Here is a 23,093-nt window from a genome sequence, read left to right on the forward strand (position 1 = left end):
CTTAGTGTAACTTTGAGTAAAAGTTTGTTTTTACTTGTGTTATTTATTGGTTATGGAGCTGCTAAACCCATGGTTGCTGCCAGCTACATCAGAAAAAGACAGATTAAATTGATTAGTTGCAGTACTGATCTGTCATGAGCTGAAGACAATTCATCATAATTCTTGAATGCAATTATTCACGTTATCCTGAAAAGAAAATGTGCAATACATCCACATTTCAGGGTAGTAGGAGAAAGTCAGATTAATGCAAATGCAAAAAAGAAGTTTTTGGACCGTGACTGTAAAGGTTAAATAGACGAGTACATTAATACAGAAAGAAATCAAGCTTTGTAAAAAGACATAACCTACTTGACAAGCAGCATATGACATCGCTTATCTTTCCTTAGGTGGAAAAAAACTATTTTTGAGCATGAATTGAAACCTGCTGTCATATCCTTGATAGAACATATCTATTCTCCTGCACAGTGCTGCCTACTTCTGCCTGGGGGGTTATCAGCAGTTCATCAAGGGAACATGGAAGTGAGAGACAATACCTTCCTCCACTTCACCAGGCTCCTGGGGTGGCGCAGATCACTTCAATGAAACACCAGCACCTTGGACTGGGATCAGCTTTAAGAGGAAGAGGGCCTGCTTTATGAGATTGTCAGCTGCTATTGTGATCAAAACAAACATGAACAGGCCACAGTCTGGTAAGTGCTTCACTGAATCATATCTTCTGTCTGCTAATGACCTCAGTGATGGTGAAATAATTAGTTTAATCAATTTCAATCTGCGGTCTTTCAAACACCTCAGGATGATTTTGGAAAAACTTGAAGTTGTTGAATAAGTTGAATAATAACATAAAGGCCTGTCTGACATAATACACCCAAATAAAGCAGATTAAATCTATGTTAGAATTCATGTTTATTGAAAGTTAATGACTCCTGATAACTGTGGTGTAAAAAAAACTACAAAAATGTTCTTTTTCATAGACATTAAAGCCAATTAGCAGCAGTATACAGACTCAACATTTTCTGGAGCAGTTTCCTTAATTCCTTTAATCAAATATATTGAGATAATCATGCAACATCAACCTCAAGTGCTGGTTATGATAAAATCTGTTCTGAAATGACCAAAAATCTGACGCACACTGTGTTGAAATTACATGTTTTCTTTTCCATGACAGGTTGTCACACAAATGCTTTACAGACAGTCTAAGCACTTTACTGTGCTTGAATACAATTTTGAGGTACTTTTCTAAAGTATTTCCATTTTATTCCACTACACTTATCTGGCAGTTAAGTTAACTTGTTACATTTCATGTTAAGATTTTACATTCAAAAACCACATGAAAATATGATGCATTATTATACATTGATATATCAAATTCGACCAGCTGCAGCATCACAGTACTTACATCTTAATGTATTCTTTTCAATAGTATAATATTAAAACATTATTAATATTAAAACACTAACAGGGGCCATTCTGACTTTTTTGGTGATACTTTAAAGGCATTTTCCCCCCATTACTTTTCTACTTTTTATAGTGTGGTAATGCTACTTTTACTCAGGTAAACTATCTGAATACTTTTTTTCACCACTGTAAATTTAATTGTGAATATGAAGGCGATTTATCATTAAAGTCTCACCTGAACTGATGTTTTAATTTGCAGGGAGTTGACCAGTTTTTCTTATGCTTAAGTCGTTATGGGGCGAATTTGCAGCATAAAAACCGAATCAATGTGACTGCTCTATAGGATATTTTGTGCTTTTAGTGGTCACACATTATATTTAATAGCTTTCCTACCTTTCCATTTGCCCCCAAATCACTGCACAGCATGTCCCCCCTTGATTAAGCCAATGGGACTCGTTGCCGCTTAGTGCGCCGTTGGGTGTCGCTGTGCGCGTAAAGTCTCCGCCGGCAGGTTTGGTCCGACCGGACCCCAGCACAGTCTGAAGTGTCAGATAGTCTTCCTAACGCGTGAGAAATTTGGTGTATGGAAGAGGGTGAAAGAGGGGAAACCCAGCAGAGAGAGAGGGCTGCAAAATTACGCGGAAGAGCACTGTTGATAGAACAGGACTCGGAGGAAACAGCGGAGGTCTTAATGAGGGAATGCCGAAAAGGAGAGCAGACATACGGCAGGAGCACCAGACATGAGTCCGAGGTAAGCGCGAGATACGGCAGAGAGGCAGTGATGGCATCCACGCAGACGTGGGATCATACACAGAGTTAGAATGAGCAGCTTTTTAAGATGTCTACAATGGTAAATTCATCCAAAGTGCCTCGTGTCTTCGCCTTTTTCAGCCAACAGTCCCGATGTAGCGTTCACAGACAATGCCTGAACATCTGGATCGGCATGTCCGGCCTAAAGCTTATCTGATGTAACATTGGCTATATTTAGCTATATTTTAATTCTATTTTTAAATTTGTAATATTGATACATGCGCATGTAAATCACCCAAAACACACTCACAGTCTTGAGAAGAGGATTTTCAGAACCATATGTAAGTGTAAAGTAAAAAAATAAACTTAGAATTTATATTATAAATATTTTATTGTGTCAATGAATAGTCTGGTAAAAGGGAAATATTAAAAGAAGCTGTTGGGAAACGAGTTTTTTTTAAAACACAAAACAATCTGGGTTTATTTAGTGGCATGCAGCTGCGTTTTTATTATTTATCACAAAAATATTTTGTCATCAATCACGAAAAAAGTTGAGTAGTTTTTAAGTAGGCGAGGATATTTATTCATGTTTAATTAGAAAAGGCCCTCGTGTCCCTGTGTTGCCATTATTCAGAGGACTCTAATCTGCACATTTACAATAGAAAGGCAGTAATGCTGTCCGGTTCAATCATGTCCACGTGATGGTTGAGAGAGCTTGTTACTGCACAGGTGTTTTACCTGATAGAGAGAGAGAAAGAGAGAGAAAGAGAAAGAGAGAGAGAGAAAGAGAGAAAGAAAGAAAGAAAGAAGAAGGGGCTTTAAGTGTTCAAAGTGTTTTTTTCAGACATCCTATTAGTTTCCACTTTGCTAATTGGATTGTCCTATAAGTGAAGCTGGGGGCCTCTACAAATTTTCTCAGGGGAGGTCCAGCAGAAGAAGTGAAAGGCACCTTTTTTCAACTGGGCAACTATTTCATTGATTTAATGAGCAGTTACAAACTGTTACAAAGTTGTTTCCTACAGCTCACGAAAAAGCAAATATAAATTTCGACTGCTTTTGATTTAATTTGGGCCCCAGGGACTAAATAAAATCAAAAGATGGCGGTGGTTTTTGGAGGGAGTTCTATTGAAGGTCCTTGACATGAAAAGTTTCAATAACCCTTCACGTAATGAAGTAGTTATTTCCATCATCAAACTCCTCTCCAGAGCGTAAGTGGGCTGCGTAATAACAAATATGCAACAATATATACGTTTGTATACAATAGCTGCCTGTCTCTTTAAGGCGGTGTGTTGAGAAGTTCAAGTCGGGGTCACTTGAAGTTCCTGCCCTCGATTTTACCTTTTAGTTTTATTATAGACTGACATCACACGGGGCGCTAAAACACTTAAGGCGCATAGAGGCTCCATTATCATCCCGGTGCGCGTTATTGCTCCGACTCAAAAATAGCTAAGGAAATTACTAGAAAAAAAATAGGAGGAAACTGATGCTGGTCTAAGCACGTATTTTTTTTTTTTTTTATAGGAGGGGATGAGAAAGAGGGGAGAGGAGGGGCAGAGAGACAGTGAGAGAGAGGGAGAGGGAGAGGGAGAAAAGTGGGTGGGAGGACGGACCTAAGGAGCGACAAGAAATTCATATCAATTAATAATCATAAAAAAAGAGCTGGCAGACGTGCTCGGAAAACTGGCATGGTTTTTGGAGGCTGGCAGTTCAAAGCTGAAACGTCAGATATGACTCCCAGAGACTGCTGAGATGATCATTAAGGGAGACTTAGATCGGATGGCAGAAGACATCGGGCATGCAGGTAAGAGCTGATACTACTGCTGCTGCTGCTGCTGCTACGCATAGCACAACACTACAGGGGCAGGATGACATTTAGGTTTTTATAACAATAAATGATCAGTATGTGCTGTCAGAGAGGAAAGCTGATTTTTCTTCAATCGCTGAAATATCGGTGCAGCGTTTCACTTGTTTTTAAATTGAAGTTGTAGGCTACTTTAAAATTGACAAGAATAGACTCCGCTTATTTTTATTTTTCACATTATCTTTAAGTCTATTTTTTTCTTGCTTAATTACAACAAATAGATATTTCAATTCATTTGTAAAAAGGCTTATTATCAGCCTGATGTAATGGAGAATTTTGCTTCCAAAAATCAGTGAAACGCATCTAAAAAGTTTCACTCAGCAAAAAACTTTTTTTTTCTTTAACATGATTTATTATTTTTTTTCAGTACAGATTTTTATAACATTTTCATGTTTTCTGAGAGCAGATTTACTGTAGAAGTTAAAGGGAACATCGACATCTGTAGAAAGGGAACTTCAACCTCTTCAGTAATACATTTTTTAAGGAAGCTACACAGCAAAATCATGAACTCCCTGTTGTGTTGGACATATAAAATAGGCCTCCCGCCTTGTGTGTGATAATGTCACACTACCACAAAAGATTATTCATATTTTTGTGAGATTTTTACTTTAAACGGTTTTGCGTTTGAACTTTATGACAGCCGAGATGTTTCACGTTGCTGTAAAAAAGAGATGCTTCTCAGTAGCGCTGCTGACAGGTCTGTAAGAGCAGCTATAAGAACCAGCTGTCTGCTACACCTTGCTTTGAGCACAGTGAGGTGAAAAACGCTATGTTTCTGGATGTGATTTGGGGCTCTTTGGCTAGAGATGAGGAGAGGTAAAAGGATGAGGCGCTGCAGCTCAGACACACAGAGATGGACTCACTCGTGATTTGGCTTTACTGTGCGATATAGTGTACGTGAAGAGCAGAGGAGAGCTGATTACAGAGGGAACGAAACCTCTGCACCACACACACACACACATACACACACACACACGCACACGCACGCACACACACACACACACACACACACACACACACACACACACACACACACACACACACACACACACACACACACATCAGCAGGTAAACGCAACTCTTTGCATGCAAAATGCGACTTCAAGTTCTCTGAAAAAAATCTCGCTCGTCACAAAAAGGTAATATTTAATAGTAAAGTTAGTTTAAAATAAATGTATTTAATTAAAACATAATCAGACGCCAGTACATAGGAGATTATATTCGAAAGAAGATGCAATTAAAATATATTAAAATCGATTCTGATTAATAATCTGCTATAAAAACTTGCACGAAATGAATTAATTGTAATGAAAAAACGACGATATAACTTTTTAAATATTTAAATAGGATCAGAGTTGGCTGATCATAATATTATGTTAATGTGATAGTTAACGATCGTTAATGATTGTTGTGAACTCACAATTAAGAAGCTGTGGTAGTCGTAAATCGGACATTGTTTTTGATTTGTATATGCGCAATTACAGCAATCAGAGAGGAAACTGATTTCGCTGACCTGACTGAAACACAGCTTATTAACCTCTCATGTGTGCAACTGCTAGGTCTGCGCTTCAGGATACAGTTTTTCTAACTTGTGAAGTGAAACACAGACTATGTGATTTCATGCACGTAATGCTTCTCCAGGCTGTATTTGCCTCCAGTGAGCCACAAAAATAACAAAGAGTAAATTAGTCGGAATAAAGTCATATAAAACTACACTAAAACATTCCTTCTTGCAAATTTACACTCATCTTGTATTGCAGTGCTGCCTCATGAATTGAAGTGGGCTATGTATGATCATGGTAAAATGAGTTCTAAAATAAACAAGGCTATGAGCATGGGCAGCAAATTGAAATGAAAGAAAATAAAACGTCAACACAAGGTTTAAAGCAGATGTCTGGAGTGTTTATGTGACAGAGGCTGAACATAGAGGTAAGAAGTTTAGTCTCCCGCTACACCCCAAACCACAGAAGTGACAAAACAGACAAAACACAGGGACGATGAATATTAATCTAATGCAAAGAACTTAATGCCATCATCGTAAACTACATCACCATCATCTTAAGTTTCCCCAGCATGTTGACGGGCCATTTAAAAGAAGGCTATCAGATGAAAACAGCCATGCATCCCAGAGGGACTCCAGTAACTGTCTCTCAGGTGACTGTGCTCTGTGCAACTGAGGAAAAAAGATTTAATTTAGCATATTAAACATAACAAACCAACAAAACAATCTACAAGTGTGTTTATAAAGATTTGTTCTCTGACTAAATATCACTGCAATCATAACTGGCTTCCTAACAGGATGCAGTTTACACATGCCCTCTAGATCAGGAGTTTTATAAAACATGGTTTTGTGGGCTTTCTCTTTTTGTCAGTAGGCTAAATCAAACAGAGAGCTCATCCATTTTAAAGGGCAAGTTGTAGCCTCTAGAAAGACTGATTCTGATCATAGCGCGAGAAGACAGATCCTTTTAGTCATGGTGGGAAACCCACAGCCACCTTGTCAGTTGTTACCACAAGACGACAAAAAAAAGTTGTTTGTGCAGTACATTGCAGGTGCACAGAATTTTTTTCTTTTATACATATATATATATATATTTAAAAATGTGTCTCTTCTGTCACAAACGCTTTCATACAATTTGCAAGAATATCTTAAATATGGATTCAAATTGATATATATGGTTATACTTTTTTTTTTAAATTAATAAATTAATATATACACTGGGTGTCATTTTCTGTAAAGATCATGATGCAATTGAGCTGTGTCATATCACACGGTGCTGTAAACTGGATACAGACGAGAATGCACACTCAGTGTGTGCGTGTGAGTACACAATGTGTCACTATGCTCCACACAATAACCAGTAACGGTAAGATGAACACCTCTTTAATGCAGTGGAGACTCTGCGAAAGTTCAGTACGTTATGGAAAGTACTCGGCCTATCCTTCCTATCACACTCAGTTCTAAACATGTTTGATCTGACCGCTGTTGAAATTTATAGCAAAATATGACCGTTTAGTAACCAAAGCCAGACAGAAACCAGAAGTGGAAACACTTTAGATGACAACTGGGGACATGATGGAGCGTAAACCCGCCTAAACCTGCCATACCCACAATTTTATTCATAGTCTATTACTCTCCTTTCTTTCTTTTTTTAATATTCATGACCAAGCAAGAAGTAATAAATAGTCATAATTCCATACTTTGAGAGTGATATGAGATTGGCATCTTTTGGAATAGAAATCATCAATACTTTCATGTCAGTTAATTTATTAAACAGATATTAAAAATATACACATTTTCTTTCATATTGATGAGTCTTGACCACATGATCACTAGAAACCAAACTTATTCTGACTTTGCATTTTCCATTTCAGCAGTGATGGCACACTTCTGATTTTATATTCCTGATGTTGAGCATGCATCATCAGATTTACATCGGAAAAATTGTACACTGGAGTGACTTTTGAGTTTTAGCAATACATAGCAAAAAAGAGAAATTCTACTTTCCTGTTCTTGTGCTGAGCACGTACACTGAATGAAATAAACAAGAAGTGAATGAGCTGGTGTCAGGAAGACCATGATCAGACAGATGACATGATATTTATTTAGTTGTGTGTTTCCCATCAGTGAGACTAAGCCCTCAGGGACAGTTTGAGACGTTTAATCTCATAAGTAAACTATCCTCAGATGCCACCGTTTGAACAATACATCGTGTTTCATGTGTGCGGCTGAAACAGTTTATTTTAGGCTTGACGGAACAATTAGTGTTGATATTTGAGTGTGTGCGTATGTGTGTGTGTTTGTGTGTCCTTGCCTTGGAGCTATCAAAACAAGTTTTGAACCATGTCATGTTGATTTACATCCTGTGCGTTAAGTGTTCCTTATATGACTGGGTAGAATGGGAGCTGTGTTTTTTTTTTGGATGTGTCCTTTCTCCTGCAGGTTTATACCTGCTGTTCATCATACTTGTGAAACATGCATCCCTTACTTTGTTTAAAATTGTGTGCACCACTTGTGGAATACTTTATCAGGAAGCCAGCAGTTACAAAATATATATCTGCGTATCTTAGAATTTTGTTCTTTCTTTCTTTTTACTCCGCTGCAGGGGAAGTGAACGCGTAGACTTGAATTTCTGATAATGAGAAAACCATTGCAACCGCTCACCTTCACAGAAGTTCACTTTTACTGAGTGGCCTCTGTGTGCACTTCCCACACATAAGTTCTTCACACTGTCCTTGTTCCATTGAGTGGAATCTATGAATTAAACATGACTACTTTAATATTTATGCCTGAATTACAAATTAATAAGAAATCGAGACAGCAACATCAAATAATAATCCTGATATTAAGATTTTGCCTGAAAAATGAATGATAATAAAATTAAGTGTTTTGTACCTGATTGCGGATTTTTAAAAAACAAATTATTATTTTTTATTATTTTTTAATATTGATTTTCCTGCAGATATCAGATTTTGGTTTCCATACTGCTCTTACAATTTTCTTTAATGCGTTTTTTTTCTGTTAAGTTGACGATCAAACATTTTGGCATTGAAAACTACAACATATTCTAATATAGTCTGATGTGTGAAACACAGTTTTTTCAAATGCACTGATAGTCATTCTTGTTTTGCAGAAATTTCATATTGATTGTGTTTCTGTGTCCTCAAATGCTGACTGGCGCATGACATTTTACAGATATCTGTTGTTGCAGGTGGCGGACTGAAGACGATGCTGGATGCCATGGAAGTTCCAAGTCATGCTAGGGATCTCCTCCTGCAGCTCAATAGCCAGCGCACCAAGGGCTTCCTGTGTGATGTTATCATTGTGGTGCAGAACGCCCTCTTCAGAGCTCACAAGAACATTCTTGCTGCCAGCAGCCTTTACTTGAAGTCACTGGTGGTCCATGACAATCTCATCAACCTCGACCACGAGATGGTGAGTCCAGGGGTCTTCAGGGTCATTCTGGACTACATCTACACAGGCCGCCTTAATGATGGAGACCCCACTTCTCCCAGTGAACCCAATCTAGGGGCTGTTCTGGCAGCAGCCAGCTACCTACAGCTGCTCGACTTAGTGGCTTTGTGCAAAAAGAAGTTGAAAAGAAATGGCAAGTACCCTCCCCGCCCAGGTCCTGCGTTTCTGCCCTATGCAAAGATGGGGCCCAATAGTATGGGTGGCAGGTATAGGGTTTCTACTCCTGTCATTCAGTCCTGCCCTCCAGGAGGAATTATGAATAGCCATGCATCTCGGGCAGCACCACTAGAGGAGCTAATTCCCCATCGACTAGCCATCCATGCTGGGGAGCTGTATGCTCCCACCCAGGGCTCTCAGGTGTTCCCATCCGTGCACCCAGCTCTGCCTGCCCAGTTAGGCCTGCACTCAGCCCTTCCTGATAGGAACTGCTCCCCCAACTATGGCCTTGATCTCTCTAAGAAAAGTCCCAACTCCCAGTCTCAGCACACACCCTCTCAATCCCATCTGGCAAACACCCACAATAATGAGGAGCGAGACGGGACATTGAGCGGCCGTACCAGTCCCATGCAGGGAACGAATGGGAGGGCCTTCCCCTCAGAAAAAATGGAGTCAACAGACCAAGGAGGCTCCCTCACTCCCCCACCATTTCCCCATCTCAACCAGTCACTTGGCCCCCACCTCCCCCACCTGCATCGCTCAGGCTCCCAGGGAACAGACCGCTACCCATGCCCCCCTAGCCCTGACACCCCCACAGACGGTGGGGAGGGCGGCAGAGAGATGGGCAACATCTACCGCTGGGTGAAACATGAGCCACTGTCATACACAGCTGAAGATGAGGATGAGGACGAGGATGAGGACGAAGGGGGTGAAAATGGAGACCAGCACCACAACCACCACAAGACTGGGGAGGAGAGTGAGGGAGGCGATGACAAGAGTGGGTCAGGCACAGAGGAGACAGGCAGTAGTGAAGGCCGCCCATCTCCTACCGGACCAATGGGGAGGTTCCACATGCCGTATGAACCAGAGAGCTTTGGGGACAATCTGTATGTCTGCATTCCCTGTGACAAAGGCTTCCCAAGCTCTGAGCAGCTCAATGCACATGTGGAGACACACACCGAAGAAGAGCTATACGGCAACTCTGGTGGGGAGATGGGAAACAGCAATAACAGCAACACCAAAAACATCAGTGGTAATACAAACGGTTATGGGAGCATCAACAGCACCAATAGTTTGAACAGTCTGTCCCACCTTGAGACAAAGTCCAGCCAGGGCCTGGGTGCAGGGGGCATCGGGGAGATGATCCGACCCTATCGCTGTTCCAGCTGTGAGAAGTCCTACAAAGATCCAGCCACTCTGCGCCAGCATGAGAAAACCCACTGGCTGACACGGCCATACCCCTGCAGCATCTGTGGCAAGAAGTTCACACAGCGTGGTACCATGACGCGCCACATGCGGAGCCACCTGGGCCTTAAGCCTTTTGCTTGTGACTCCTGTGGCATGCGCTTCACTCGCCAGTACCGTCTTACCGAGCACATGCGCATCCACTCCGGGGAGAAGCCCTATGAATGTCAGGTGTGCGGAGGAAAGTTTGCCCAGCAGCGCAACCTCATCAGCCACATGAAGATGCACAGCAGTGGAGGGACTGCAGGAGGCCTGACCTCAGATGGGAAACTGAAGCTGGACTTTGCAGAGGGCATCTATCCTCTGAATAAATTCACAGCAGAGCATCTGGGGTTGAAGCAAGAGAAGGCCAATGAGCTTCTCATACAGGCCCAGCAGCAGCTGGTAGCTGATGCAAAGGCCATGGAGAGCCTCTACCCACTGTCCAAACTGGCATCGGAGCACCTGGGTCTCACCCACGACAAGATGGATGTCCTGGGCCAATCCCTGCCCCCTCCCCCACAGGCCCTCTCTGAAGGCCGCACCATCGACCGCTACTCACCCAGCTAAGACCACATGACCTGTTCAAATGGCATTCACCAATAGGTCTGTGTGCACACACAACTTGCAGTATTCTAAAGCCATTCACCTCAACTCAATATCTCCTCTGCACCTCAGACTCAGGCCAAAAGGAATTAGTCTGCTAATGCACACCAAAATGTGTAGACTGTAAGTGCCTTTCAATGCATCTAATGTATCTTAAAATCCTCCTTTATAAAGGAGCACTGTGCTATTCCGTGACCAAGGGACACTCATTCAAAGAAGTACAGTATTTATGTACAGTATATGCAAACAAACATTAAAAAAAAAAATTCCAGCCATTGAGCCAAAGCAAGAAATTGAAAACCAAAATGAAATTGTTTTATTTATTTTTGTATTATGATGAAATCCAAAAAGAAACCGTTGCAAGGAAACGTTGCAATCAGACCCTAAACCTGTGTACTATAAAGTATCATGTGTGTACAAAAAAAAGAAAAAGCACATAAGGACAAGATTCAGGGTTTGTGTCCAGACCTGAGCGGAACTTTTACCAAATGAATAAGCCAACTCTTCTGGACTTTAAAGTAATGGGAGGATTATTTTTCTTTTTTTTCTACTTTTTTTTTTTGTGAAAGTTTCTGTTTTTGGGGTACTGGACAATTTATGTATCTCACTCTCCAGCTTCTCCCCACCATGTTCCTGCTTCTCAAGTCGCAAGGAAATGACTGAACGATAAGAACAATTTCCTCAGCATTTCGGTAAAGTCTTCTCTGCTTTGTTTTCTCCACATTTTCGAGTAACCCACTCCCCCGCATATTTGTGCAGACTCATACTATTTGACAGTAATGGTAGCTTAATCAGTTTTACACTCAGTGTGTAACCCTTCTTGAGCTGAAACTTCCATTGTATTTTGACTAACATCCTTTAGCTTTCAGTTGTTATTGAGGAGCAGCAAGCACAGCCCTGTGATCTCATAACTGGGACATGATTGCACATACCCAACTGATGACACACTAATCCCTGTTCATGATGCGTTTAGCTTCATGGTGTAGATGAAGCATGGGTGTTGCCTCTGACATTGTGTAATATTTACAATTATGGATGCAGCCGAGAAAGAAAGGCAGGGACCAGGTCAGAATTAATGACACAGAAATCTGTCATTTACTGTCAAGAGCAATTACTCCATTCACATGATGATTAATCATAGTTGAAAAAAGCGATCAGGTCAAATGCCACACTGGTCACCGCTCTGTTCCTCTAACTGACCTCTTATTTAACCTCCCTCCCTAGTAGTGTCATGCCTGGGAGCCCTGCTACTGTTGACAGGCCAAAGTGAGTGCTGTACTCAGCCCTTTGCCTTAAAAGCGCTCCTCTGCACCGCACACACACATATACGCTCCCCCCCTTCCACACACACACAAAGCAAGCTGCTAATCTGTCAGTGATATGAACATAAGAAGGGGTTTGTGGGTCTTCCCTGGAAGCCAGCGGGTGAACAGCACGCCCCAGCTGCTGTGCTCCAGTAATCCCTGTGAAATCTTACTTTCTCCTGGACAATTCGCACTGCTCGCCGGCATGATGTCCCATTTCATGCCTGCCATCTTACCCCTCTGATCCACTTATTAACATCATATCCGGGCCCAGTAACCCTTCCCCGTTGGTATCAAATGCAGAAACAAAGAATGACATATTTCTGTGTTGGCTGACCAGCAGTTCCTCCAGCTTGAAAACAAAAGAGCACTTAAAGGTTGTGGGTTGAAGGCACATTTTTGTCTTGAAATGTTTATTCCAAAGAACATGCTGGCCTTTTCTTTTTTTTCCTTTTTTTTCCATTTTACTGGTCCTCGATTCAGATTAGAAAATGTCTGACCACTATAGTGCCAATGCCAACCTCAGTGGGTGAATGTGAAGACTAAAGCCATAAATACACTGTGATAGACGTAGTGAATCTTAAAGGCTTAAATAAATAAAAAACAGAGACAATGTGCCTGACTTTTGGGATTGTTTTTTAAAATGTAACAATAATTTAAGGGCTTCATTTCTGTAGCATATGATCATATCAAACAATGTTGTTTCCTGTCACTTACTTTTCTTTACTTCATTTTGATTTTTAACTGAAAGCAGCGCACATGAAACTGGTGCTTACCTCAGGACTGAACCCAGCATGGGGATGCTAAGCTTTAGTAAACCTTTCGAATAACAATGTAAACACACATACACACACACACTTTTAAAATTTTCTTTTTAACAGGGCAGTTGTCCTGTGTTAAACCTGTGGTTATTTCTGTGTTTATACATTTCTTGTTACCGTTTTTTTTGGTGGAGAGATAACGTGATATTAACATTTCTTTGTTTTGTTTTTCATTTTTACTATGCGGTATACATTTTCTATTGTGTTGTCCTCAAAGAGGCTGGTGTCGGTCTGACCAATTCCATTGTTATAGCATAAGGCAAAGTCATTTTGATAGTATCTTAACTGGCTGTTTGTGAATTTCTGAACCACACTTTAGCGAGCATGGTGGTATTGATGTTTGGTTTCAACCACACATAAAGTCTAGGTGACAAGTGTAGTGTTTTGAAATGCCCCCGCTTATCCACAAGACATGATGTATTAACAGTACTTCCTTAAACAGACAAGCAGTTCCTTTGCTGGGCGAGTATGAAATCTAGCCTCATATTGTTTGACCCCTGTTGCTCCAGAGGTTAGTGAACTCTCAAACTGAGGCTGCACATGCACACGAACACACAGGAAGCAAGCTTGTTTTAGATGATCAAACCTCAGGTTTTGGGACTCTGTTGTTGAGCTCTGAAACAAAATATCATGGGCAGTAAAAACTTGGTCCACAAGAGTGTGAATACGTGTTTAAAATGTAGGAGCAGTCGTGGGAATTTCAGTCACACTCACTTGCTGTCATTCACTAGTTTTAATGAATGTCTCCTCCTTTTCCCTGCCTTACACCATTAAAATAACACAACGTGTTTCCACTGTCACTTCAAATCTGTGCAGGAGGGAAGAGCAAGATAATGCCTGGACATTTCTGTAGGATGTGCACCATTTGAAATGTGCTTAATTGCATTAATGTGTATGACAGACAGAGAGAGTATCTATAGAAGGGGAGGCGTTGGCTTGTCTGTTTGTGTGTCCCTATGCTATTGCGCATGAACGGCTGCTAATGCATGTCCTGGGAATACGATTGGTGTGAAGGAGAAGAGCTGAGGAGCAGGAAGTGAACTTTTGGCTGGTGTGTTGTGTTGAGCAGGATGTGCCGTGTGTTTCTGCTCAGAGGCAGATAGAGAGACGGAGAATGGGGAGGGAGAGGAGCAGGGAGAGCGCAGCAGGGTGGACGCGAGCCATTGTCTCAGTATGAAAGCCTGTTCATACTTCTAAAACTCTCCATTCAGAAAACAAGTAGACTGTATCTTCTCTTTTCCTTCCCCTTTTTGCTCTTTGGGAATAAACCTCTGCTCAGTATCATGGTGATACGACATTGTGGGCTTTCAAGGGCTCCACGGTGAGGAAGCTATTCAGACATTTTGTTACATGGGGAGGATGTTTTGGATTACAGTTTTTGGCGTCCTTTTTGTCATACGATATTTTCTCCATATTTTGAACATTTTTTGTAAATTGGGGCAGGGTTGATCACCGCACCATGATATAAAGGACTTAGAAACTGCAATGTGAATCGTAATTATAAAACTGGCAGTGTGTTTTTTGCTCAGTGGTTGACTCAATTAGTAAAATTAAAAAAGTCTTGTTTCAATTTACTGGTGTAGCCACTCAACCCATGGGGCTTTGTGCCATATGCCGTTGTTAATGTTATTTATTTGACACACCAACCCAGAAGACCTCACTTCACCACTGTGGTGGTTTAGTTGAAGATGTTTTCAAAGTAATAAAATTAGGCATTTATAAAAATGTATTGGTTACATTAATTAATATAATGAAAACTAATGAATCCATGATACATAAATGAATAAAAAAAAACCACCAACTATAAACCGTGGATTGATCTTTTTGTATTTATTTATTGTTTTATTTTTTAGGCCATTTCATTCCTCTCTAAATGTTGTTATGGCAACCATCCCAGGCCTGTAACTTTTATAACACTAACAATATAGAAGTAAAAACGGTCTGGATGAATACCAGCCGCCTTGTGGAGACCAAAAAAGGGTTTAGGTTTAATGTTAAAAAATGCAAAGCATGCCTTTAAGCTTTATACCAGCGGCAGCAGGCCGAGGTCACCTATGTGACTCTGAATAGTCCTGATCTGCAATCATACCGCGGTTTGACATTTATTGTATTTCACGATGTGTGCCAAAAGAACTGAAGCACTTAGCAGACATCACAGATGCTCAAAACAAAACTCGGCAACAATCTTTGCAGTTTCCACGGGTTGCGTTGTCGTGCTAAGCTTCTGACCGACTTTGACTTTGCCTTTTTATGAGAGTTATTCTCTGTGTGGCTGATAATAAGAGCACAGTGGAGAAATGCCACTATTGTCCAGTGTACATATTTATTTTTATGAAGTCTCATGTTTAAATGTAAGCTAGAGCCAAATACTATACATAATCGAGCCGCTGAATCCAAAAACTGACAGTTTAGTCAGCTAATACAAATGTGCCTGCAGTACAGCAAGCGTTGTCAGTGATTCTGCAATAAATTAATCTGTGTGTGTGGTTGTGTGTGAGTGTATGTGTGCATTTAGTGCACCTGTCCATCTGCATGTCTGAACTCCTTTCCCCCAGTGTATCAGGGTGAAGTACAAGAGAGAGATTTGACACATTCAAGAGTCTTTATTACAAGCAGCTGCTTTAGATTTATTTCCCCGAACTGCACTTTTCTGGAAAAATCATTGTATTGTGATTTTTTATTACTCTTACGATCCCCTAGAAGTCCCACAATTGCCTCTCGTCTCTGGCTCTTTGCTTCCTCCGTTTTCCTCCTCTTCCTCCCTCCAGTGCAGAGCTTGGCCACACTCGTTCACCGCCCTTGTTACCTCAAAGCACAGCTTCCCTCCTCACCTCTCTCTGTCCCTTCACTCCTCTTACACTCAACACAAACCGCTGACCCACAGCGCCCACTGCCTCCCTCCTCTCCCATGATCCACTTACTTCCAGCTGTTTTTCATGCTGAAGAAGACAGTTGTCTAAATGTTTACGTGAAGAGCTACTTTCTTTTTCTTTAAGCCCTGATCAATTTCCAAAGTGAACTTTGTGGCATGTGTTAAAATACAGCAGATGATGGGCCAAATAAAAAAGTCTGACATCGTTATTGTATTCTAATCCTCCAGCCAAGAAATGGCTTACAAAGGGAGATTAAAGACAGCATATCGTTGTAGAGGAAATGTAGAATAATGTGAGGGGAAATGTTCAAGGGAAAATATGCTCAGAAAGATGCCAGTAAAGTAAACATGTATGAAATTGCACAATTGAGTCGGGCCTCGGCTGCACCAGCCAAGTCATGCGCTGAGATGGAGAGAACAAGTAAAGGGAGAAGAGTTGAGAGGAAAAAAAACAGAAACAGAGAGGGAAAAATAGCTTGTGCTTGACAGTCATAACCTTCAGTAAATAACAAAGGAAAGCTGGTTGCTTTGTGTATCTGCTCTCCTCCTTTTTCCCACTTTGTTCTGCAAGCCTGTTCTATTTCATTCCCCTCTAATAGGAAATTATCTTGTGAGGAAATTAATTTTTTTGCCTGTCGTTGTTGATTTTTACAGGTCATTGCCAATGTTAGTGTTAATGTTTATGTCAGTGTGCCCTCAGAGATATCATCGTTCTTGCAGACTGAACACGACCAACAGGAGGCTCTTTGTAGTTGAATGGTAAAGGGGGTTTTGGCTGCCCATGTCTTCCTGCATCTGTTAGCTTGGACCGCTGTTTCTTTCTCTACCTTGAAAACACAAGACAGGCTAAGTGGACTTCATTTAGTTTACAATGTACAACCTCTCCTCCAGAAGTTTAAATTAAAAGAAAAACAAAGCAGCAAGGACAAAACAAGCAGGAATTTGGAACAGTGAAAGCTGGTCAGGGAGAGGATCTGATTCTCTCTCTCTCTCTCTCTCTCTCTCTCTCTCTCTCTCTCTCTCTCTCTCTCTCTCTCTCTCTCTCTCTCTCTCTCTCTCCCTCTCTCTCTCAAACAAACAAACACACACACACACACACACACACACACACACACACACACACACACACACACACACACACACACACACACACACACACACACACACACACACACACACACACAGCTGGATGACAGACTCTTGCTCAGATTAGGTCAGAATTAATTAGGTTGCCCTGCTCCGTTTGGAGTGTCGCTTCTTGTAGAAAAAGCCATTATTAAAGAAAAAGTGATTGTACTGACGGCTTCCACCCAACACACATTGAAACCTATGCCAAAATGTTACATCGCCTCAGGGTCCTCACACACATGTGCATATATTGTCTATTTTGGTTTTGGAAAAAGGTTATATGTAGAAATTATGGATTATGATCTAATGAAGATCACTGTGACGTTTGGAGGTGGTTGTACCCGACTGGTTGTGGTTCAGGGATAAGAAAGTTCAGCAGACTGCCACGCAGACAGCAGTAGCTGTGGATGGATGGAAAAAAGACATGACAGAATACATACATCACAAATTTACAATGGAAATTTGATTTTTTTTAGTGGAAGATAGGATCTCATTTCAGCAGGCATGAAGCAGTCGTCCATTAAACATCAGTAATGTCCAGTGTTTCCTTTTGCGGTTTTACAAGGGCTCTCATGAAATAACACAAGAGCAATTAAAAGCAATACATTAAACCAAACAGTATTTCTTTTTTCTTTTTTTTGCATTTCTGAATTTCATTGTCAATATTGATCTTACTTTGCTTTAGTGAAATGAATGTATTTATTGCATGTCAAAAATGTTTTATAGTTAATTGTTTGTGTAAATTTCAATTGTGGGTTTTTATAATTTCATTTAATTATAATGTCTTGATAAAATCATGTTGATAAGGCTTTTATGTTTTTTTAAAAGCCAATGTGAAAAATGTCATTTTTTTTGTTTGTTACTATATTCAAAATCAACTTGGCAATAAAGTGAATTGCATAATGGATTTAAAGGGAAATGTGTCAAATTATTGATTGTGTGTAGTACTTTTTTGCATGTCCTACATAAACAGAAAATATTTGACATAATAATATATAAATATACATTTCTTTAATACACACAATCCATGAAACTGTTTAACGCGCCACTAGATTTAATTAAATTACAACATTTACCCTATTTCAAAATCTTGCATATCAACATTTCTGACACATTTATTGTGCATGATATGGGTTTCACATTAATAGAAAAATATGAGACAAAAGACCACAATCAAGACCATTTCACAGCAATGATGACCGCAAAAATGAGCAGCTTCTGTTCATTTTCCTATAATACATTCGCCTTCAAGTCTGTATTCTCCCATATGGAGACATGTGAGTGCCTCATTTAAGACAGAGAATTTCAAATGAATCTCATACATCACACACAGTCCACATGCAACAATGAACAGATCCATTACTCTGTCAGCAGGAGCAAAACCAGCCAGGCAGGCACACACACTCACACACTTGCACACACGCTCACATCCTTTTCCACTGTGTGAAAATCACCTTATTATCACCAGCACATAAGAAATCATAGTGCCTTCCAGATGTTTGATATGAATCAAGCCACTCGCCACAAATTACGTCTTGACGTTAAACAAATTAGCATTTCTTCATGCAGGTGTTGTAAATCATCAACATTCATGAACTGGAGGTGCTTCCTGAGAGAGATCATATTCACCAGGTGTAATGAAAGACATCATCCGCTTTATGCTGTTTGAACAGTAGGCAAAAACAAAAAAGAACAGCTTGGCATTCATCACATGTCTTCTTCCACTCTGTTCCTGAAGCCCAAGAACATTTTTCTGACTTAAAGGAAACTTCCACTTTATTATTTTTAAGATGCTGGCTTCAAACGCTTTCATATGCATCTCAAAAATCTTCCTCAGTGGATGGAGTTTGTGCAGCTGTCATGAAGCCATGACCTACGTATCAAAGGTGAGGACAACTGAGCAAACTCCGTTCTCTGAGGAAGAATGTGAGATGCATTTGAAAACTTAGGAAAAAGCTAGTAAGGGTTTCCACGGTCAAGAAGGAACATTTATGATTATATTGGCTTCTATACCATTTTACTCATCAACATCATGACAATCAGGCTAAGTTTAAGTAATTTAGAGGTTTGTTCAAAACCTTTATGATTGTCTGCATGTCTTTCTTGCCCAATCAGATTTCATTGTAGTGATAGTGTTACATTCCCTAAATGATGCCAAATATATGAAAATAAGGCCCACATTTTTATAATTGGGAATTTTCCTTTAAATTCTCCCATTCAGGGGCAATTTTCAGAAACCTTAGTGCCCACTACTCACACTGGTAAACCAGGAGATTTTTGGCAGCAGGCCTGTAGCGCCACCCTGCCCCCTTGCCTCTCTGCCACTTGGAGGCATCACATATTAAATGGCAAAGGTCTCAGGTGTCTGGTGTCGGGCAATGGGTGCCCTCATTCAGCCTGGTAATGTCAAGGCGGGGGGACACAGGGAGGGTGCCAGGTCTTAGTTATCCCCATCCCCCTCAGACACAAGTCCCCTCTCTGCTAAAATTCTCTCTATGTGGACTTGACATGTTCTCTCTGTGTTTGTGTAGATTTCCAATTGCAAGAATCAAGTGCCCAGAGGTATGACTGAAAGTGCGAGTGATTATCTGTCTGCTTGTGTTTGCTCAGCAACGCAGCAATGAAATTTCAGGATGTGAGCAATGTATGGTGTGAAAAGGCTTCAGACCTTTTTCACCCTGATATCAGGTAAAACATGATTAGATGAGGTGGATGAGCAGTGGGGTCTCCAGTGGACTGGATGTTTGTGTGACCTGGCCCTTCAGAAGTAGAGTAGATGGGACATGAAAAGGGCAAAGGTGTTGACTGCCGAGTCATTTAAAGTGTGTGGGACTCCAAAGTCCACACACACGGACACACACTGCTGTTGCTCTGCTGTCAGCACTAAGAGGAGGAGATTAGGAAGCGTGTGTTCATGTGTGTGCATGTGTGTGCATGTGTGTGTGAGACAGCGACTGAAATTAGAAGTAGCTGGGTGACCATTTAAGAGCAACTTGAGAGTGTTTCGAGTTTGTACCTACTTTTTGCAATTGCAATTTTTAAAAGATGTTCTAATCACTGTTTTACATTAATGTGCAGTTGTGCTCATTCAGCCACAACATGAGAACCAATAACAGACTGAATGAGATGTCTCAATATCCTGCTTCCCTTGTATCTGTGTTTTCCTCTTTCACACAAAATGCACATTATTAAATGTAAGCAATTACCACTTTGTCCAGGTGGAGTAAAACTACCCAGCCGTTAAATGCTTCATTTGTCCAAAGTTTGCAGCTGGAGTCATAGGTGAATGCAATCATGTTAAGATAATTATATTTTTTATAATTTTGTTTATATATCCCAAAATTAAAGGACTTCATAATCTATGCAGCATACAACACCTTATATCCTTAGTCACATATTGCAAATTAAATTTTGAAATCTTGATAGCTAATGGTGTGAGGATGCCTGTGGGCCTATGGATCAGGAGAAACCAATAATTGACAGAAGCTGGTCTTTAGCCTACAGACTGTAAATTACTTCATATACACATAAAAAGACATTTTACAAATCCATAAAACCATGAACTGAATATCTGCATCTAAAAAAATACTAAATTCCTTTAACAGAATTGCAATGTTGAGTGAGTGCAAGTTAAGAGTTCATAGTTCAGTTTAGCTTGTTAAAGAAAGAGGGAGAAATAGAGAATTAGAAAGAAAATGGAGACAATGATACAGACAGCAATCCACTTAAATGACCATCATCATGACCTTTTCATGTTGTGTTTCACAACATATTTTAGTGCCTCCCTCCCTCCTCCTCCTCTTCCTCACTCCTCTCTATGCCTGTCTATCCCACCCCTGCTACATTTCACTGCTTGGACTCCCACTGAATGGAAACCAGCTGGGTTAGGGACTGCCCAGAGCACATTATGCCCAATTCTTCAATGAATTCCCATCTACCTCTCCCCTCTCCTCCTCTGTCCAGTGCGCTCCCTTACTCCCTGTCCTCATTTAAGGTGGGGCCGCACAGCTGAAACAAAAGAAAAACAGTCTGTATGAGAACATGTTTCTCACCCACATATGGTACTCTCTCCCTCTCCTTTTTTCTGTGAATTTGTTTCCCAACCCTACTCCCTTGTGATACTCTGGTGTTATGGCTGGTTCTGCTTTTGACAAGTTGAAAAAATGTTGAGCTATAATGCAGTTTAGCTGCATGGCCAAGTATGCATATAGTTAAGTATTGTGTCAGAGTTATTACTGATATCCAACCTAGTTCACCTGCTGTGGTGAACGATGGTTCGTGGCCTGTGTGAAGACAAATACAAGACATAAAAACTATGCTTGGATTTTTTTCAGAGCAAAAAGATCTCATATGGGCCATTTACACAACAGTGTACAATAAAGTGTTATGAGCTTTGTGAGATTTTCAAGCCATATGAGATGTTAGGATGCAATGCATGTTGCAGGATTTTGTTCCAAAGGTATCATAGAAAATAATAATTCTGCTCTGGAAGGATTTTGAAAGAGGACCTTAATAAATGTTTTTTTTTAGTAAAAAAAAAATATATATATATATTTTCAAGGTTGATGAACTTTCATACTCAAATACTACTTCAGGAATCTTCCAGACTTTTTGAATCCCTGCACACATCTTCAATTTTATAAGGATGATAGAACAGTTGCCATGACAATAGCAACAAGTTTAGATAAGATTGATGCAGCTCTATGTGTCGTTGTAAGTTGATTTACAGAAATAACAACTCTTAAATGGGCATATTTATTCTATATTGACTGAAAACGATGTTGACGGTCATTCATCAGCTGACTGATTGCTTCATCTGTACATACACACATTATCTTGAAAATAGCTCCTTATATTTTGTCCACCACATTAACATACATGAAGGTGGCAAAATATTAGGAACACTTTTCAATATAATGAACTCCAGTAAACTGCCACCAACCACGATGAAATTTTACAACCTCAATAATAAAGTAGAATTTTCACTTTTCTAACAATGTCAACAAAAACTGATAATACGCTTTTTAAGATAACACGCTTTGTAAAAGTAGAATTCATGGCAGAGCTGTTGTATTGGATTGCTTTAGATTCACAGGTGTTTTTAATAAAGTGCTCGATGAGTGTATATATGAGTCATTTTCAGGTCCTCTTAAAAAAAACTGCTGACAATGCTGCGTTTTAAAGCAAAATCTTAATCTTAATCCCAATCCAAGTAACACAAACTTCCTTGGATGAAGTTGAATTCACAAGCAACTTAATACACTATCGCTCTGACTGATGTAACCTGCAGTTTATGGTGCCTAATGTCAGCTGATATTAACAAATTACAGATATATTCTGTGTGCTGTTAATGAGTCAGTTTGCTGACTGAAACAGACTCTTTTCTCATGTTTTAGCATTGTCACATATGATGATGTATTTAAAAAGTCTGACTCAAGTGGATCTTGTGAAATTAGGGGAAATTCAGTGTTTCACTATCTGATCCTTTCCACTTGTGGCCACAGTGGGTGCTGTTTGGAGGTTACATGGTCACTTTAAGGTGAAGTAAAGTTAGACACTTACACTTCATCATGCTTAGTAAAAGAATTAAGGTAACATTAACTCAGGGCTTGGACTGGAGGGGGCTGGGGATCAGTCTACCTTCATTGGCATGAGAATACATTCAGCATATTCATTCAACCTAAATGTTATTGGGCTGTATAATGTTTTAATTTGCTTAGTCTAAGTGTAGTAAACAGCATTCTTTAAATATATTTACTTAATGTGTATTTGTGAGTGATTAGAGGGATTAAGATTGTGCTGTGTGGTTTGGCTGAGTCACAACGATGAAATCAGATTTCAAAAGAAGTGAACACAGCATGAGAAACAGTGCTGGGTCAAGAGAAGTACGAGGAGGAAGTATTGCCTCAGCTTCAGAGGGGGCCTTGGTGACAAACTGGGTGTATATTGTGGGCAGTGTGTGTGTTTTTGTTCGTATGCCAGTGCAATTTCCTGCCTGCAG

The 23,093-nt window shown here is 40.3% G+C and overlaps 1 protein-coding gene across 3 annotated transcripts; it reads left to right on the plus strand.

Moving 5' to 3' along the window:
• Nucleotides 1-1,914: 1,914 nt before the first annotated feature.
• On the plus strand, nt 1,915-17,971 carry hic1 (hypermethylated in cancer 1). Of its 3 annotated transcripts, XM_062419678.1 has the most exons (3): nt 1,915-2,146; nt 3,667-3,946; nt 8,719-17,971. In XM_062419678.1, exons 2-3 carry the CDS (start codon nt 3,895-3,897, stop codon nt 10,929-10,931), a joined length of 2,265 nt encoding a protein of 754 aa, XP_062275662.1. In that variant the 5' UTR covers nt 1,915-2,146; nt 3,667-3,894; the 3' UTR covers nt 10,932-17,971. The 3 variants fall into 3 exon arrangements, with proteins under 3 accessions (XP_062275662.1, XP_062275664.1, XP_062275663.1); XM_062419680.1 differs by lacking the exon at nt 3,667-3,946; XM_062419679.1 differs by lacking the exon at nt 1,915-2,146 and having other exon boundaries at nt 3,899-3,946; nt 8,703-17,971.
• Nucleotides 17,972-23,093: the final 5,122 nt, after the last annotated feature.

The sequence above is a fragment of the Scomber scombrus genome, chromosome 5 (genome assembly GCF_963691925.1).
Source record: "Scomber scombrus chromosome 5, fScoSco1.1, whole genome shotgun sequence".
In the NCBI taxonomy this organism is placed as follows: Eukaryota; Metazoa; Chordata; class Actinopteri; order Scombriformes; family Scombridae; genus Scomber; species Scomber scombrus.